The sequence below is a fragment of the Hibiscus syriacus genome, unplaced genomic scaffold (assembly GCF_006381635.1).
Source record: "Hibiscus syriacus cultivar Baekdansim isolate YM2019G1 unplaced genomic scaffold, ASM638163v2 tig00000002_pilon, whole genome shotgun sequence".
In the NCBI taxonomy this organism is placed as follows: domain Eukaryota; kingdom Viridiplantae; phylum Streptophyta; class Magnoliopsida; order Malvales; family Malvaceae; genus Hibiscus; species Hibiscus syriacus.
Window position 1 is genome coordinate 1,026,394 of NW_024061752.1, and position 20,155 is coordinate 1,046,548.

Here is a 20,155-nt window from a genome sequence, read left to right on the forward strand (position 1 = left end):
ATATGCTACTCATATTTTAGATATCTTCTAACTTCATGTATTGTTTTGAAGTTTAAAATTTAATTATAATATCATGTTCATCTTCAACCGCCTATAGGGTAAGTGGTCAAAAATTCTCAGATGACATCTCTTTTTTTTAGGTTATGAGTTCAATTAAGAACAAAATTTCCCTTGAAATCATGTGTATCCAGTAGGACGAAGTCGTCAATTGAAATAAGAAGATAGCAATGAAACAATTATTTTAGAGGTTAGTTTAATTTTATCATTATATTAAATTATAAATTAAAACTTTTACAGGGATCATAAAGAAATTATACCATTTTCGGGGCAAACCACTTCCATCCCCTCACATTCGCCTTGGTATCAAGTGACAGAATCTTGAAAATAATTGTGTATAATTATTGATTCCACCATGGTACGTACATGAATCGACATGGGAAAAATTTAATCTCCCGGCACTGAAAATTCTTGAGGTGTTATTGTAGAAAAATGGAAGAAGGAATCTTGTTCTTATTGGTAATTTCCAAAATCATTTAATGGGGAAAAAAGGAAAAGAAAAGGGAATTGGAGGCTACAGTCCAACGTCAAAAGGAATCATAGGCTTGTGATCCCTCACATCACATGGCGTCTATTATCATTTACTGAACAATGAAAACAAGGTTTCATGGACACAGTCTTCCTCAGGAAATGTACACTGAAGGTGGGGTTCTCAGTTTTAGCCTTTTCCAAGTCAATTTGCAACCCATCATTGCTTTCTACTATTTGTGTTGTGACAACGCTTCCTTTATTTAAGGGTTTTTTTTCTTTATAATTTCTATTATTTTTCTGGCAGCAAAATTGGATTCCATACAGACTAAGGTATTTTAATAATGCGAAGATTTGAATTTTTAACATTTGTTTAAATAATTTAGTGTTATACGGTTAGATTTGAAATTTTTTTAATTACTTCATCAACTTTCGGGTGGACTAATCTCAATTTTCAATATTAACTTTTATTGTTGAGATTTTACATTTTATTTTGATAAAATAATTTCATTCATATAAAATAATCACGTTGTCTCGAACTAGGGCGAAGTTGGATTTTTTTTTCTTTTAAGAGTTCAAATTGAATTATGAACTTTCTTTTTTGGGAGTCTAAATGTAATTTTACCACTAAATTATTCACTTATAACTTTATAATATTTAGAAGATTAAATCACTGACAATACCTTTTTGTCGCATCACTTTCTTTTCCATCAAAAAAAATCTTAAAACTGTACTATAATTTAATAGTACTCCCTGATGATGCTATAAGTATACATATTCTAGCTACCTAAGTCCATGAAAAGCCAAAACCAACCTGAATAGCTCTCAAAAGCATCTATTGGGTGCTATAAATTATTTAGATATTTAGCTTTAACTCGGACCTCTGCTTTCTACTGAGTTCAACATCTCTTCTTCGTTGAGCATGTGAAAGAAAGTTGTGTTTTTTTCCACCGAAGAATCGAAGGAAAGTGCTTGATTTTCGTGGGTTAGAAATGTATGCAGAGACTGGGCTGTTTTTTCCTTGCATGCAGAACTCTGCTCAAGATTTTGAGCTGTTAGAAGAGTACTGCAAAACCCAGAAACCCAATGCCTCAATGGTATATATATTCAACATCTCAATATGTGTTTTTGATTTGTTTTCATTGCGTTGGTTTCATTCGGGTGATGTCCTTTTGTTTGGTTAGCTCTAGTTATGAAGTGAGTTTCAGCTTTGATTGCCTGTATTTGAAGAATTTGGTGCTCTTTGATCTTTGCTTCAATGGAGAAACTGTTGTTTCCAGTTAAAATTTCAAGCTTTTGAGTGATTTTCCGTATTGAAATTGTCTGTTTCATGACCCTTTTTAAATTCTAAGGACGAAGATGAACAGTTAAAAAAAAAAGCATTTTGGAAGCTTCAGCCTTCATGTTTATGCCTTTTGGGTTCTCGTGAAAGGAGAAATTCCGATTGATTTAGTTTCTTAAAGCACTATCTCAGCAACCAACCAAGGCTGAAATGGGGAATAATAATAATAATATTGAAAATAATCTGTACATGCTGAACCACGAAAAAGAAACCAAACAAACAAATTGTTAGGATATAATTCGAAAATAATTCTCAATACCCTGAGTTCCGTGTTCTTGAAGCTTTCTTTCATTTTCTTCAACCTCTTGGTGTGATTGCTACTAGTAATTTGTATATTAGGTTCGTGATCTTTTCTGTAGAATCTTCGAGTTAATCATGTCTGATGGTGATGATGGGCAATTCATTTGTAATAGACTTTTCTATAAAAGATGTTAATGAAACTGAACTCATATGTTGGGCCTAGTAAACTAGCATTGTTATATCCAGGGTTGTAGGCAAAGCTTTTTAATGGAGCTGACAGCGTCTCGAGTGTCTGAAAGCGAAGTGTGTTTCTTCCATACTGAATTATAGTTTTTACCATTTTTGCTTTCAGCTAAAGATCATATTTAACGGCTGACATTGTTTTTTTCTAAATCTGTGCGTAATGTTGAACGACCTGGTTCAGACCTCCGCAACTGAATATAACCTCGAAGGGGAAGTTGATATGTTCAGAGATTTAGAAACTATCATCGAAGAACCAATTGTGGGCCTTGATCCCATGACTGCAGCCATCTCGTTTATATCGTACGGTGAAGATGTCGTTACTTCAGAAGGACTTAAGGCCGCAGATATCGGATCATTTCCAAATGAGCAACTTCTAGAGGTTCTCTGTGAGTATGAGAAGGATCTAATGGCAAAAGAAGCAATAGAAACGCCACTGGCTGCGGTCCTGGATTTCGAGACTCCTGTTGTGAAGATAGATGAAAGCCAAAATCAAGAAAATGAATTGCTCGGCGATACATCGTTCCAGAAAAGTGTGAGCTCGGGCTGTTTGAGTTCAATGGGATCTCTGCAAGGAGCTGCAATCAAGCCTAATTTTCTGGATTTCCCTGTAATGGATTTCGGTTCTGTTTATACGATGAGAAGAGCATTTAGTGAAGGAGATATCAAGGTCAGCCTATCTTTGAATTGTGTTTCTATATTTTACTTCTCCTGTGACCGATGTCGAAGCTGTTAGCTTTTTGTGTGCACATGTGTTAGACTTGTTTTGATAGCTGATGCACCGGATTTGAGAATGTTAAAGCCTCTTCCTTGATTACCCGGACCTAGTCTAATTAAAGGAGGTACTCACCGTCCGTATCCGATTTTCAGCTTCTGCTGCGTTTTTCAGTTGGAAGCTGAAAACTAACCCAAGGATAAACCCATTTGGTTAATTTGCTAACATTAATTAAATGCTTTTTAGAAGCCACTTATGAACACAGCAGTGTATATCCCTTTTCAGATCACACCAAGAAGATACGGATCCTTCCTGCTTTGCAACTAAACTCTACTAATACGTAAAAATGCTAATGTGAGTCAGCTGCTGGTAATGATGATACTGAGTTTTTATGACAGACACTCGGCAGCGGTAATGTGAGCGTCATCCATTCTCCTGTTGAGCGGCCATTAACTGTCAGCAGCTGTTCTACCGAAGATCGAAGGGAAAAGCTCTCCAGATACAGGAACAAGAAGACGAAGAGGAACTTCGGAAGGAAAATCAAGGTAGAAAATAAAGTTATTCCCATTCCGGTCGATATAATCAATTGCTTTAACTTGTTGCTTTTGCTTAGCTTTTAACATCAAACAAGACGACTAACATTCGGCAAGACATCTAATAACGAAATCTCAATGGTATGGTTTTCTTCACCTAGTATGCTTGCAGGAAGGCTCTTGCCGACAGTCAACCGAGGATCCACGGAAGGTTTGCAAAGATTGAAGAATCCGACAACTCCAAGAGGAAATTGCTGCTGACTAATTAAACAATCACCAAGTAAAACCCGAACCAAGTTGCTAGGTCCAATGAGCAGTAGTATCCTTTGCGGAATCCGTAGACGGGTAATTCTGAATAAGCCATAAACCAGCTCTTGACTGGTAGTTTCACCTTCTTCTTCTTCTTTTTTTCTTCAAATCTTTGTTTGCTGTAATAAGCTCCTTTGTAAGGATGTACATAGCGTTTGTTCAAATCATATGGCAAAGCAGAAATTTGTACCTTTTCATTTATGTAGTATAAAAATGATGTTCTCCCCTCTTCCATCTTGTGGTTGCCAATTTCATTATATATATATATATGTGTGTGTATACAATCCACTTGTATTGTATAAAGATCATTAGTTTTACACGAAAATATAGTTATGGAGTTAATCTAATGGATGGTTGAGATTAAAGCATTATTCCCAAAGGTTTGATTTGAATGTTGCAAGAAACTTAAGTAATTGATTGGTTAAAATCAATTTTTAATTCAATCTTTTTTATTTTCGAATGCCAATATTTAAGCTATTTTTTTACTTTTTAACTCGAATCTTTTTCATCTATGAATGTCGAGATTTAAACTACTGATATTGATTGATCGAGTTATTTCTTAAACAAACTTTTGTGCTATAAAACTGGGGATACGTCATTGCTTTGCATGGTTATGGACGCGACCTGAGTATGCAGTCTTTCTAATTGAGGCAAGTAATTTATAGATTGTTTGATAAAGAAGTCCAGGGCATGTGCCAAAAAAGGAAAGCCCCAAGTGTCTTAGATCCTTCCATGTTTAATTACTTGAAGAAGCTTGCAAGGACATTTGTAGGGCCACCATAAAAGAAAACCAACGCATTCCCCCATTTGTACCCATGCTCCCAGCTCCTCGGCAATTCTCTTTCGACTCAAACTGGTCACAGTTTTCTGTTCATTTTCCCACCCAAGTTTCTCGTTATAAATAGCGTGTTATTCTTACACGACATGAATAGTTTCTGAATAACTTGTTCTGTTGACTGTCCTGTTCTTCGAACTCTGAAAAACAAGTCCAGCATAACAATGCTTTTCGATCAAAAGTCGCCGGGTCACCTAACGAGGCTGCCTTCGTTTCATTAGCAGACAACTTTTTCAAAACAAATATACGTATAGAAATTATCAGCATCATCCGGGCTTTTACTCTTTTATGATCAAACAAGATAAAATTTTCACACACGACTGCTTTCCACTACCGATTGGATGAACCCTGTCGCATCAAATTACCATTTCGAGTAAATCCCAGAGTTCATATGGTGCACAACCTATAAGAGACCCAAATTCCTGTAATTCACAGGATTAAAAAATTGGCAGACTTGATAGTTTTATATTATGAACCAATTCAGGGCTTGGTGGAAGTCTAGAACTACAGATTTGAGACGAAAACTAAAAACCAAATGTAAAAACAATTCCCAAGTTTCTCGGAATCATCCCTCTGTGCTGAGAAAATCAAAGGAAAAAGAAAAGCTTTTAAATTTTTTATTATTAGCCATAATCAGATTGGTGAGTGAATCATCCGAATGGGAAAGGAAGAAGAAAATCGAAGCCACCAAACATTATAAGCCAAGGCACGCGCCCACACACTCATTGTACACAAAATCACCCACCCCACGTACTCACAAGCTCAAATGTTACTGCTCTGCCTCTTCCTCTTCCCCTTCCTCCTCGGCCTTTGCTTTCGCAAGTTATATAACGCCGACCCTTTCTTTCTCCCTTCTTTATCTCTCACCGAACAGCGAAATTTCCAGAAAAAGTCTTTCAATCTCGTCACTATCGTCTATGAAGAAAACAAAGCTTTAATTAAGTTTGTAATTCAGGAATCTGTAGGAAGTTTTCTGGTTTCGGATATTTGACCTTTTTTTAATAATGTTTAGGAGAATTTAATTCAATATTATAGTCTTACCTTTCCTTCTCTGTGCTCTGAAACAGTTTTAGAGTGAGAAAGCTTAATCGAAGCGAATCTCTGTTCCATTATGTTAAATTTCCAAATGGTATACTGTGTAATACCTCATCATGTTTATTGAATAGAAATGTTACAAATATATATACATTTCTAATCTAACTAATTAACAAATAATTAGTTATAACTGCAAAACTGAAATAACAAACTTAATTTCTTGACACTCTCCCTCAAGTTGGTGGGTAGAAAACATCCTTTACCCCCAACTTGGATACAAGATATTCATGTTGTTGCACTCCTAAAGCTTTAGTAAAAATGTCTGCTAATTGTTTTGAAGAAGACACAAAATTTGTCTTGATGAGCCCTTCTTGTATTTTCTCCCTTACAAAGTGACAATCAATCTCAATGTGCTTCGTGCGCTCATGATAAATTGGATTTGCAGCAATCTGAAGGGCAGCCTTGTTATCACAGTGTAATCTGACTGGGTATTTTCTTTCTAGTCCAAGCTCATTGGCTAAACCATTTAACCATGTCAACTCTGCTGTTGTAGTCACCATGCTTCTGTATTCTGTTTCAGCAGATGATCTGGCTATAACATTCTGCTTCTTAGATTTCCATGAAACCAATGAACTTCTAAGCTTAATGCAGAAACCAGAAATAGACCTTCTTGAAATAGGACATGCAACCCAATCTGAGTCACAATATGCGTTAAGTTCACAACTACTGTTTGAGTCCATCAAAATCCCTTGACCAGGACTCTTTTTTATGTACCTCACTATCCTCGACATAGAACGTAAATGAGACTCCTTAGGCTGTTGCATAAACTGGCTCAAGTAATGTACAGCAAAGGTTATATCAGGCCTGATATGTATGAGGTAAATGAGTCTTCCAATGAGTCTTTGAAAGACACTTTTATCAACTAACAACTCATCATTTTCATTACTCCCTTTCATGCACAGCTCATCATATTCTGCTGTAGTGAGCTTAACATTTTGTTCAAGATGAGTTCTTGCAGGTTTTGAACCACTCATTCCTGATTCCTCAATTAATTCAAGAGCATATTTGCGTTGGTTGATTAAGATTCCTTCTTTTGACCTCATAACTTCAAGCCCCAAAAAATACTTCAACTCACCAAGATTTTTCATCTTAAACTTTTTATTCAAAAAACTCTTCAAGTCATTAATCAAACAATCATCATTGTCAGTGATCAACAAGTCATCAACATAAATCAACAATACTACAATCTTCTTATCTTTTCTCATCGTGAACAAAGAATAGTCAAATTTACTCTGTTCATAACCAACCCCTAAAAGGGCCTCAGTCAACTTTAAATTCCATTGTCTAGATGTTTGTTTCAAGCCATAAAGAGATTTTTGCAGTCTACATACTATATTCTCCCCCTGACTGCAAAAACCAGGAGGGAGTTCCATATACACCTCCTCAAACAAATCACCTTGTAAAAAAGCATTATACACATCAAGCTGGAACAGAGGCCAATCAAAAACAGAAGTAATGGCAAGGAGAAGACGAACAGTAACCAATTTAACCACTGGTGAGAAAGTATCCATATAATCCACACCCTCTTTCTGACTATATCCCTTGGCCACCAAGCGAGCTTTATATCTTTCTATAGTACCAGCAGTAGTGTATTTAATCCGATAAACCCATTTACAACCAATGGGAATTTTGCCAGAAGGTAAGGAAACAACTGACCAGGTTTTATTTGTTTCAAGAGCAAGAATTTCATCCTTCATGGCCTGTGCCCATTCAGGGTGTTGAATGGCCTCATGATAAGACTTAGGTTCAACGGAATTTGAAATAAAAGAAACAAAGGATTGAGTACCACAAGGAAGATGATTATAAGAAATAAAATATGAAATGGGATAAGAAGAAGTGGAAACAGAATTGCAAATAAAATCAGATAACCAATGAGTTTTCTTAGGAATTCTAGTAGATTTTCAAACCGGGACTGGAGCTACTGGAACCACAGGACTTTCTAACTGTTGTGATGATTGCCCAAGTTCAGTATTGGAAGTAGAAACAGGTGGTGTAGTAGTAACAGGTTGCTGACCAAAAGAAATATCTAAAAACTCATAATCATGGATAAAAGGAGTAGAAGGAAAAAAATTTGTTTGGACAGGAAAGTGAAAAAGAAACACTTGTTCATGAAAAATAACATCTCTATTGACAAAGAACTTCTTAGAAGTAAGATCAAATAAGAGATAACCTTTTTGAGTGTTTGAATAACCCATGAAAACAGAAGGGAAGGCTCGAGGAGCAAATTTATCAACTGGTTTAGGAATAGTAGCATAGCATAAACAACCAAACACTTTTAGAATGGACATGTCAGGGACTTTGTGATAAAGAAGTTCATAAGGGGTCTTCCATTGTAAAACAGAGGAAGGGAGTCTATTTATGATGAAGCAGGCTGTTAATACACATTCACCCCAGAATTTAATAGGTACTTTTGACTGAAAACGTAAAGCCCTAGCTACTTCTAAGAGATGTCTATGTTTTCTTTCTGCAACTCCATTTTGTTGTGGAGTTTGAACACATGAACTTTGGTGCAAAATTCTAAGAGAAGAAACAAATGGAGAGCAATGAGAATTAAAAAATTCTGTACCATTGTCACTTCTGATAATTTTAGTGACAGAAGAAAACTGAGTGGAGGTAAATGAAAGAAACTGTTTAAGAAACAAAATAGCATCATTTTTTGCCCTCAAGAGATAAACCCAAGTCATTCTTGTGCAATCATCAACCACAGTCAAGAAATACCTATGACCACTATGAGTAGATATTCTATAAGGACCCCATAAATCGATATGAATTAGTTCAAAAGATATTGAGGATCTAGTATAACTAAGAGGAAATGGTAACCTAGTTTGTTTTGCTAAAGGACAAACATTGCAAGAATGAACAAAATTTTCATCAAACTTATCAGAAATATAAGAAGAAAGCTTTTTCATAGCAGAAGCATGCCCAAACCTAGCATGCCAAAGACTTGTTTTATTATTAACAGAAAAATCATGTACATAGTGAGCAGAAGAAATTTCCCCATTACTAGCTAAAGAATTAGAAATCAAACCAGTAGTTCCTTTAGACTCAAAAATGTAAAGGCCATTAAACCTTCTACCAATCCCCTTGATCATGCCATTGCAAAGATCCTGCAAGATACAAATGTCAGGATAAAAGGAAATGATACAGGCATGATATTTAGCAAGCCGAGAAACAGAGATCAAATTATGAGAAAAGCTTGGAACAAACAATACGCTGGAGAGAACAAGTTCAGAATTTAACCTATGAAACCCTACATGAGTTACAATTTTAGTATGACCATTAGGAAGATGAACAAAACGATGAGCAGAACATAAAACAGGAAATTGCAAGCCCTTGAAAACAGATAAAATGTGATCAGTTGCACCAGTATCAATAATCCAACGAACACAGGAATTGTTGGAAGTAGGTAAATTACTAGCAACGGTACCTACAAGATTCACACTGGAATCTGAGGGTGGAATTTTGCTCAGTAACTTCAATATTTGATGGTATTGTTCAGAGGTGAAAGAAGGTACTGCTGAAACAGTGGAGGAAACCACCAAGCCATTCGCAGTGTCATTATCAGCAGCGTGCACAGAATTAACCATCGTGGCGAGGCAGAAAGTTGAGCACGATGCAGCTCCTCCTGAACGATCATAGAGTAGGCTTGATTGACCGTAGGGAGGGGCTTCATGATGAGAATTTGACTACGGAGTGCAAAATATGTTTCGTTAAGGCCCATCAGAAATTGGAACAAGCGTTGTTGAGCCACATGAACCGAGTTCTGCTGGGCAGCTTCGCAGTTACAAAAAGAGAACGGAACCAGCGCAGTATATTCGTCCCACAACAGTTTGAGACGAGTGAAATAGACAGAAATAGAGGATTCGCCCTGAACAAGTGTTGCAATCGAGCGATGTAGAAAAAAAACCCTAGAGCCATCGATTTTATCAAATCGCTCCTTGAGGTCTTTCCAAACGGCTTCGACATTTGAAGCAAAGACTATTCCAACAGAGAGATCTGGACTTACCGAGTTCAGAATCCATGAGAGAACGAGAGCATTGCAGCGCTCCCATTGAGACTGCAAGGCATCGGGAAAGTCATCCATTCGACATCTCCCATCTACGAAACCAAGTTTGTTATTGGCCAGAAGCGCAATGAGCATTGTCCTGCTCCAGAGGCTGTAGTTCTCGACTCCAGTGAGTTGTAGCGAGACTAGCTGAACCCCCGGCGTATCCGAAAGATGCAGAAAGAGAGAATGGTTCGAATCAATTGAGAGAGCCATTAGCCCTAAGATAAGGCGATTTGGGGAAAGAATGTAATCTGGAACTACTGCAAGAGACAAGCCTCAGAAAACTTAATGAGAAATGGGCCACAGAAAATTCAGCGAGAGATGAGCCAAACAAGAAAGGACGGCCTGGAGACGGATTCCATGTTAAATTTCCAAATGGTATACTGTGTAATACCTCATCATGTTTATTGAATAGAAATATTACAAATATATATACATTTCTAATCTAACTAACTAACAAATAATTAGTTATAGCTGCAAAACTGAAATAACAAACTTAACTTCTTACCACATTACATTCAATCCACCTCACCCGATTTCTCTCTTCTTCTTCTTCTTCGGTTTGTCATCGTTTTATCGTTTCAATTTCGATTCCTCATCTTTCGGATACCTCCGTTTGTATCAAGAGAAGGAAAAAACAGGAGAGAGAAAGTATAGGTGCTGGTCCAATTTTGTTTTCTTTGTGGATGGAAAATTGGGTTTGCAATTAGGTTTTATTGGTGTTTTGGGAATTGGGTTTCCATCAATGTTGATTTGAAGTTTTTCTCCCCCTCTTTTTATGTCGATTAGGAGGGATTGATTGATTAGAGAAAAAATGATAATTAAGCGCAACCTCAAATCTCAAATGCCGAGTCTGAAACGGTGCAAACTCGGCGATTCAGTAGGTGAAGACGAAGATAACTTGGGTAAAACTCGCAAGAAGCGGAAAGTCGATGACTATTATCCTCTGGCTCTTCTCGGGGAGGTCGCCACCGGCATAATTCCGTTCAGCCTCCATCGTTTCATTGCCTCTGAGACTGATAAAGGTTTCTCGGCTTCATTGTGCGCAGATGTCTCGTACTCCCCTGATGCAGTCTTAGATTCATCCAATGCCAAGAACCAGACAGTGGAGATTGCTCGGCCACCACTTGTGAGGACCTCCAGAGGGCGAGTTCAGGTACTTCCTTCGCGGTTCAAGGATTCCGTAATTGAGAATTGGAAGAAAGAAAGTAAAACTAGCTTGCCCGAATGTAGTTTAGAAGATGGTGATGATGACGACGATTATGATTTTGAATGTAAAAAGGATAAGTCTAGTTTTAAGAAACCTAAGAATTGGAAGCAGAACATGAAAAAATGGCGAAGTGAAGAGAAGAATGGTTATAAAGGGAAAAATATACTACATTGTGCGAGGAAGATGGAGGAGGAGCAGGGTATGGTAGGACTTTTAATACTAGAAAGTACTTGAGTTCCTGGAGTTCGTTAACTTCAGCTCGAGAGCTATTCGTCAAGGAGAATGAGATGTATTCCAATGGGATTGACATTGATGATTTAACAACGTTGAAGCAGGCTTCATTTGAGAACGGTGAGAGGAAAGATGGGATTTATGAACCAGATGATTTTTATGCAGGGGATATAGTGTGGGCAAGGCCAGGGAAGAGGGAACCATTTTGGCCAGCAGTTGTTATTGATACCATGACGCAAGCTCCTGAGCTGGTTTTGAGATCTTGTACACCCGAGGCAGCTTGTGTGATGTTCTTTGGGCATTCTGGGAATGAACCGAAGGGTATGGAGACTTTCTTTGTCAAATTTATATTTGTGGACTGGTTTTTCATGTGATGGAAGTTATGATTTAGTCATTAATTATGTTACTTTGAATGATTATGGACAGGATTATGCCTGGATTAGTAGGGGCATGATTTTCCCATTTGTGGACTTTCTAGACAGGTACGTTGTTTGTTCTGTTAAACAGCTAATTGAAATTCTATCCTGTAAAGTCTATTTGTTTAGGTAGTCTTCTTTATGTAGGTTCCACGAGCAGCCTGAGCTGCACAGGTGCAAGCCTAGCGATTTCCAATTAGCAATGGAAGAAGCTTTTCTGGCAGAACAGGGTTTTACGGAGAAGTTGATACAGGATATTAACATCGCTGCTGGAAATACAACTTATGAAGAATCTGTTCTTGGATGGGTTCAGGAGGGTACCGGTCCAAACCAGGATCATGATTATCACCTTCCTAATCAGGCAAGTTGCTGTAGAATGCACCATCTTTTTCAGTACTCTCTTATTTCTTTGGATACACGTTTACTGAAATTTCAAGTCTTCTCCTACCTCCACATCTTGAATCCCATCCACAGGCTGGGCCTGAGTTCTCTTCTTTTTCTGGGAAGAGAGGGGGTGGGGGATTAGAATGAATTTGAGCCTTGGATGCTTTAGAGAGATTTTGAGCTTTAAATTTTTTACCTGGATTGTGTAAGAGATCATTTTCCATAACCCTTTTATATGTTTATCTAAAACAATTGGAACATAGAGGTTAATGTTCCCAGTTTAAATATATTTGCAGGGCTTCTTTGGTAAATATAAGGACTCAAGACCTTGTGAAGGTTGTGGCATGAACCTCCTACTTAAAACGGGAAAGAAAATGAAAGCATCTGTTCCTGAAGGCTAAATTTTCTGTAAAACATGTGCTAGGGTATGTAGCAATGTGTTTTCTGGATCTTAAATTATGATTTCACTGTTTTGTTTTTTTTATACTTTTTCATAACCACATGCTTTTTTTATTGCAGTTAACTAAATCAAAACACTATTGTGGCATTTGAATGAAGATTTGGAATAATTCAGATAGTGGAAGTTGGGTAAGGCAACCAAGAAGCTTGAGCTTTGATTTGTTTCTTTCTGCTATAGAGCAGCTTTTTTTACTAATTTGTTTCTTCCTTATATACACTGTCAGGTGCGATGTGATGGTTGTAAAGTTTGGGTGCATGCAGAGTGTGACAAAATTCTCAGGCATCATTTTAAGGTCTGTGTCATATTGTCCATCTCAATTCATTATTTTGTTTGACCTTCTAGTGAAGCCAATGGTTCTAGTTTTGAATTTCCCTGATCAAATCATATTTGCTTATCCAGGCTCTGGGGGCCACTGACTATTACTGTCCTACTTGCAAGGCAAATTTAGTTTTGAATTATCTTATTCAGAGAAGTGGCGGCTGAAAATTAAGTAAGTCTGTTCTATTTTGAAATTGATATTTTTGTCTCTATCTTTGTGTATATTATGATTTACCTTGTTTTACAAAACATATCTATATGCATGAGAAAATTATTCATGGAATTCTTCTGGCTGATTCTTTATTCTTCACCTCGATGTTTCTAATGTTTGTAAAACCTTTTAAGCAGATCAAAAACTAACTACGGTCAATTTGTTTTGTCTAAGAAGGTTACTGTTCTCTGCCGTGGTGTTGAAGGCTTATATTACCCAACCCTCCACTTGTAAGGAGTTGTTTTATTAGTGAGTAAATTTCTCTTTTTCTTTTCCACTTGATACTTCCTAAAACATCTTCACCGTTTCAGTGTATTTTGACTTCTTTGTCTGTTTTCCACATTGTTTAGTAAGTATATATATTGGTGGAAATTTATTTTCTGAATACGATTAATAACACCATTGTGATTTAATAGTCCATGATTCCATTCAAGAATATTGAGGCTACTTCCTGTAAAATTTACATCTGCTAAACAAGTATCGTTACAGTGGGGTTTATCTAAATCAATGCAAAATAAGTTTAATTTCTTCTAACATACAAATAATCTTTAAGTGCCCTAGGAGAATTATATTCTGAGTGACATAACTTGTCTCATCTGGGAAAAATAATTTAACTTTCTGGATTTTGACTGGGAGTCTTTTCATTATGATATCGTCTATTCCAGAGTTGTTTGCAAGTGCGGGTCCTGTGGGTCTGAGAAGCAAGCACTTAGCAAGTGGGAAAGGCACACTGGTTCCAGAGAAAGAAATTGGAGGATTAGCGTGAAGGTGAAAGGTTCCTTGCTGCCATTAGAGCAATGGGTTTGTACAACTTTTGGACCTTTTTCTTTTCAGTTCTATAGTTCTTACCTCTGCTAATAGTTTGCGTCTATGAATGTAAAAGATAGGAGTTTGTTAAAAAAAACATGTAGAATAAGACGTACTATTCTATATCAGTGTTTCCCATCTTCCTTTTCCTAATTTATTGACTTTAAGTTGAACTTTAGCATGGAGGGGGAGTATGTGAACCAAGTTCTTGAACCCTTGCATCTGTTTTCCCACTCTTTATGTAAAGGGGTCTATTTCTCAGAAGATGCGTCATTACTACCTTTTATTAGCCAGTTTGGCACTGTTTTGCTTAATTGCTTCTGAGGATTTTCCTTTTACTTGGTTCGTGTCTAACCTTGCAGATGCTTCAGTTAGCAGAATACCATAAAAATGCTACCACCTCTACCAAACCTCCTAAACGATCACCAATAAGAGAGAGGAAGCAGAAGTTGCTTGCTTTTTTGCAGGGTATTCTTCTAGGCATCAGATTAGCAATTTCATGATTGTGCTTTTCTTTTTTCTTCTCTTTTTCCCATTTTTCCCATCACCTTAGGTTATTACATTTGTCATGACAGAAAAATATGAACCAATTCTTGTGAAGTGGACAACCGAACGCTGTGCTGTATGTAGATGGGTTGAAGATTGGGACTACAATAAAATTATTATCTGCAATAGGTAATGTTGCAGTATTTTCTTTTATATAAGACTGGAGTTTTTATGGATCCATATTTGGATGCACTTTCAGCCTTTGTTGCATAAAGGCATTGGTTTTTAGGTTATCTTATTAATTGACACTTTTAAGGTCGACTTCTGGTTTTCAAATAACATTGATCTTTAAGGTAATTAAATGTTAAAAGTGTATAAGAATCTTTTTTTGCCACTTATATTTCTTTCGCATGGCCACGAGAGGTCTGCACTAGTTCTTTATTATCCATTTTCAGCTTCAGTTTTGGCAGTGAATGACATTTGATTCAAGAGTTATAAGCATGCCTGATAGGAAAAGCGTGATCTTGCTGTTGGTGATTATACTAGAGCTAATCATATTTTTTTTAATGATATTGGTATTTTTTCTTAATCAGATGTCAAATTGCTGTGCATCAAGAATGTTATGGAGCAAGAAATGTTCGGGATTTCACTTCATGGGTTTGTAAAGCTTGTGAAACACCTGAAATTACACGAGAATGTTGCCTTTGTTCGGTCAAAGGTATGGTCAGTTGATCTTCTCTATTTCTTCTTGTTTGGTTAAAGCTTGTTCTTTGATTATCTTACCATGGGCGGTATATTTGCAATCTGGAAGTCTGTTTCCACATCTGTAATTATTCAATCCAGTTTGTTTTTATGATAGTAACTTACATGGTTTTCCCCCCACTTCAGGAGGTGCTTTGAAGCCAACTGATGTTGAGACATTGTGGCTTCATGTTACTTGTGCTTGGTTTCAACCTGAAGTATCTTTTGCAAGTGATGAAAAGATGGAACCTGCTCTTGGAATCTTGAATATACCTTCAAATTCTTTTGTGAAGGTAGAGTTGCTCTTTTAGTCATCAGTCAATCGTGAAGAGCTTTTCACTCCTTGTAACCGTGAAAATTTTATGACATGTCATTTCCTTAACTAAGATTCTAAGTAACGTTGGATTCATGTAGTGGGCAGTGGACCTTGGGGTTTTCCTTTTGGCACAGATATTTAAGTTTAACCAATCGAGTCAATAATATATTGGTAGCATGCTCTTTATGAGATCTTTTGCAATTGTAGATTACAGTTCTTTGTATTAATTTGGTAGAAGAAACAATGGTTTACATAAATTTATGCATGCTTGTCTGAGAAGTGGTTCCTTTGAACATAATAGAATTTTCTTGGTATAAAATGACTAGTTCCTACTGTGTTATCTTGGGGATAATAATTCTGCTAAAATATCCTAACTTTTATTAGTAATTGTTCGAATCGCGGTTCAGTGTTGTGTTTTGGGGCATGAAGATGGCTTTATTAGCTGGTTCCTATTGGTGATATTTGCATATAACTGTGGATTGTTCACACGAAGTGCAGATTTGTGTTATTTGCAAGCAAATTCATGGTTCTTGCACACAATGCTGTAAGTGTTCAACGTATTACCATGCCATGTGTGCATCAAGAGCTGGTTACCTCATGGAGGTAAGTTACTTTTCTTTTGATAATATGATCTCATTCAATTGGATAAATCAATGAATAAATAGTATATTTTAAAATTTGATGCCTAATCAATCCTGTACCTAAATGAGAGTGAAGCATGACTCGCAGTTTTGAAGACTGCATTTGAGCATAGGAAAGTGATAGGGAGTGTACCCTATGCTAATGAAGCTCCTTAGTTTATTTGCACCTTTATGGGATACATCCAATCATGTTAGAATTTAGAGTGTTATAGCACACCTCAGAGAGACTTGGGAATCTTCTGGAACATTATGTGAGTTCCATATGTAGACGTGTCAAATGCTGCCGAAGTAGTATCCTAATTTTGATTCTTTTTTATTTTACCTGCCAATGATCATCCAGTTGATCTCTTGTTAATTGTTTTATCTGTTCTGTTCAAATTTCAGTTGCATTGCTTGGAGAAAAATGGCAGAGAAATGACAAAAATGGTTTCATATTGTGCTTATCATCGGTTTGTTTAAGTATATCTGCTGTATTTCTTTTCCTTTTAGCGGTTTCATATGCGCTCGTGTCTGGTTCTTATTTTTATCCCTATTTCAATTCTGTGCAGTGCTCCAAATCCAGATACTGTTTTAATCATACAGTTCCCTCTAGGGGTCTTCTCTGCCAAGAGAATTGTTCAAAAGAAGAGTGGGTCAAGGCTAATTTCATCAAACAGACTGCAAATTGAAGACACTCCAACTGTGGAAACTACTGAGGTTGAGCCATTTTCTGCTGCTAGGTGCCGGGTCTTCAAAAGATCAAACAGTAATAGAAAGGTAAGCTTTTATATGAAAGCCTGAAATGTTAGTACATATTGTCTCGGGGTATTTGTTTGCCTAAATTTATTCATGGTATTAGTTTCTGCCAGATGTATCTTGGCTCCTTTTCCTTTCTCCAGTGAGATGAGCTGGAAATCTGTTGGTATATGAGTTAAAACTTCAAAGCTGCGTTTTGTTTTAATGTAAAGGGAAAAAGGGACGGGCGAGATAAAGAAAGAACAACATCGGATTTGGCTTCCTTTCCTAGTCAATTCTTTTCCTTCGTATTGTTTTATCTTTTCTGAATGGCGAGAAAACAATTCATGCCTCTGTCCCTCCAAAATATTTTAATCTCAGTAATGTTCTTTCTTTACCTAGAGAACTGAAGATGAAGCTTTGCCCCACCGGTTAACAAGACCTTGCCATCATCCTTTAAGTACTATACTGAGTTTGAATGCATTCAGAGTAAATCTCTCCCCTTTCTACAATCTCTGAGTTTGTTTACAGTTTTTCGATGATTCTCATCCTTTTTTTTTGTTCAATCTAATAGGTAGTAGAGGAGCCTGAAGGTTTTTCATCTTTCAAAGAACGACTCCACCACTTACAGGCAAATCAACATCCCTTTTTCCTTTTGAGAACTTAATTTTCAGATTTGTTTTGCTAAACGATATGTATGCACATACCACATGCAGAGAACGGAACATGATAGAGTTTGCTTTGGTAGATCTGGAATACATGGGTGGGGCCTCTTTGCCCGAAGAAACATTCAAGAAGGAGAAATGGTATTTTTATGAAAACCCCATTTATGGTTGAAGTTCTTTGGGTTTAGAAAACTATTTGCTCAGATTTCTCGCTACAAATGATTATAAAAATATCCAATAGACTTGTGACCAGTTTTGTAATTAAAATGGACCCATGTTTATACTAAAATTTCAACAAGTAAATGTTTCATTGTATAAAGGGTGACATTTTGCAAACTGTGTTTCTGAATGATTGGAGTATCGATGTTTTCTGATTCACTGATAACCGGAATAAGTTTTTTTGTGGAGTGAGAAGCTTTTGTCTGTCTTCAGGTTCTTGAATACCATGGGAACAAGTGAGGGGAAGTATTGCTGATCTAAGAGAAGCTCGGTACCGAATAGAAGGAAAAGATTGCTATGTAAGATGAGTTATTTTCTTCTAGTCATTCACAAATCTTCAACATATTCTTCATTCAGCCAAAAATCTTTCAGTAGTTGTTCTTTATCTTTTTGCAGATATGATATGCTCGAGTAGAAACTGAAATGTGGTAGCAACACATTATGTTTGCAGCTGTTCAAGATCAGTGAAGAAGTCGTGGTGGATGCCACCGACAAGGGGAACATAGCACGCTTAATCAATCATTCGGTAAGCCAGGATTTGGTCGACGAAGAAAATATGATAGGACTAACTGGGTTGAAATCCTAATCACACTTGGTCTCATGCAGTGCATGCCCAACTGTTATGCAAGGATTATGAGTGTTGCAGATGATGAGAGTCGGATCGTTCTTATTGCCAAGACCAACGTGTCTGCTGGAGACGAGCTAACGTAACTCTCTATCTCTCTTGCTATCGTAGTAATCGTTGGTTAAATTCTGTATCGCTTTGTTTGACGATCGGTTGACAGGTACGATTACTTGTTCCATCCGGATGAACCAGAGGAATTCAAAGTTCCCTGTTTATGTAAAGCTCCAACTTGTCGGCAATTCATGAATTAGGATAAATACACAGAGCGTGGCCATTGTTTCTCTGCAAGGACGATCACTAACCCAATTGCCCTGTGCTAGAGGGGGGATCTCATAGCCAATCTAAACACCCAAATTTGTATTCCCCCCCCCCCAGAAAAAGAAATGAAAATGCATATTTTCCTCCCTTTTTTATCCCTTCTTTTCACATCAAATCCGATAATAAAATTATAGGATTTTCCAGTTGCTCTTCGTGCATTTGTGTAAATCTGCCAACAATCAAACTTTCATCATCTTAGTTGAATGCTAACCCATTTTTTTTTTGTTTAAATTGATATTTTTTGTGAATTAAAAAAAAACAAACTATGCCCCATTCCCTGGATTCTCTAGAATTTTTCAAATTCGGTCGTCTACTTTAATTTTAGGAATTTAGTCCCTTTTTCTTATTTAAAAAAAATTAAATCTAATTGATAAAACTGTTAATAATCTTTCACTAAATTTAAACATGTTATATTTAAATATTCTAATGTCTAATTTAAAATTCTATTAACAAGACATCTAAATTTAAATAAAGTCATTTCCGGATTCATAATTTTTTTATATAGTCACATACATTTGATATATTAATCAATTAATTTAGATTAGATATTATAAAATTTTATTATAACGAAGATTATTTCAATTAAATTATATCTAATTGATGAAATTGTTAATAATCTTAAATGTCACTTTTAAATTATATCTTTTGTGGATAAAATCGTAAGGTCCTAAGGTGAGCACGGTCCACGGACCATACATTAACTACTTCTCCAGAGGAACAGGTAACTGCGCCGGAATCTAAACTAAATGAACCGTAATCCCCGACTCTCTCATTACTACTAAATTTTAATTTGTCTATTTATTTGGTCATTTAATTTTAGTATTTAACTTTTTAATATTAGGTTTTTCGTCGTTAGATTGTTGAATCGTTAATGACGTGATGATGTGATTGTCTTTTTCTCATTCTTATGTAGAAAATTATTAACTCGTTCTGTTATTATTGTAGGTCAATTGATGTATGTTATTGGTTACCATTTACGGTAAAATTGGTATTAAAATATTCTTAAAATGAGAAATTCATCAAACCTCTAAAACAGTAATTTTTTTTGTATACTTTTGTGAGTTTTAAAGAGATTTTGAGAAAAATTAAACTGATAAAATTATAGAGGATGGTGAGATAAATTTATTGATATCAATAGCAGTCGTAAAAGACGTCAAAGAATGAAGATTTACGACGGTAATTGAAATGGATAATAAAATTCATTTTTTACGAAGAATATGAAAAAATAATGATTTTATTCTAATTTATTTTATTTACGATATCGGAATTTAACCTCCGAATTTTATTTAAACATATTAACTGATAATTATTTGATTTAATTAAGGTAAAAGAAATTTAAAACGAAAAGTATCCCTATAATCTTAAGATTTGAGATTGAATTGACACTAAAATAATATAATTTAATTTAGATTCGATTCGATTTTTAAAAAAAAAAATACTCATCCTAAACTCGTCCTAACAAATGAAAGATCTGATTCTAATCAAACTAGATTTAACATTATTTTTCATAT

The 20,155-nt window shown here is 36.1% G+C and overlaps 1 protein-coding gene and 1 pseudogene across 2 annotated transcripts; both read left to right on the top strand.

Annotated features, from left to right (window-relative positions):
* The first annotated feature begins 1,315 nt into the window (after nucleotides 1-1,315).
* LOC120205937 lies at nucleotides 1,316-3,967 on the top strand. Of its 2 annotated transcripts, none has more exons than XM_039205715.1 (4): nucleotides 1,316-1,622; nucleotides 2,517-3,017; nucleotides 3,461-3,607; nucleotides 3,757-3,967. In XM_039205715.1, exons 1-4 carry the CDS (start codon nucleotides 1,518-1,520, stop codon nucleotides 3,862-3,864), a joined length of 861 nt encoding a protein of 286 aa, XP_039061646.1. In that variant the 5' UTR covers nucleotides 1,316-1,517; the 3' UTR covers nucleotides 3,865-3,967. The 2 variants fall into 2 exon arrangements, with proteins under 2 accessions (XP_039061646.1, XP_039061703.1); XM_039205772.1 differs by having other exon boundaries at nucleotides 2,532-3,017.
* A 6,450-nt stretch (nucleotides 3,968-10,417) lies between these two features.
* LOC120206086 lies at nucleotides 10,418-18,692 on the top strand (annotated as a pseudogene).
* Nucleotides 18,693-20,155: the final 1,463 nt, after the last annotated feature.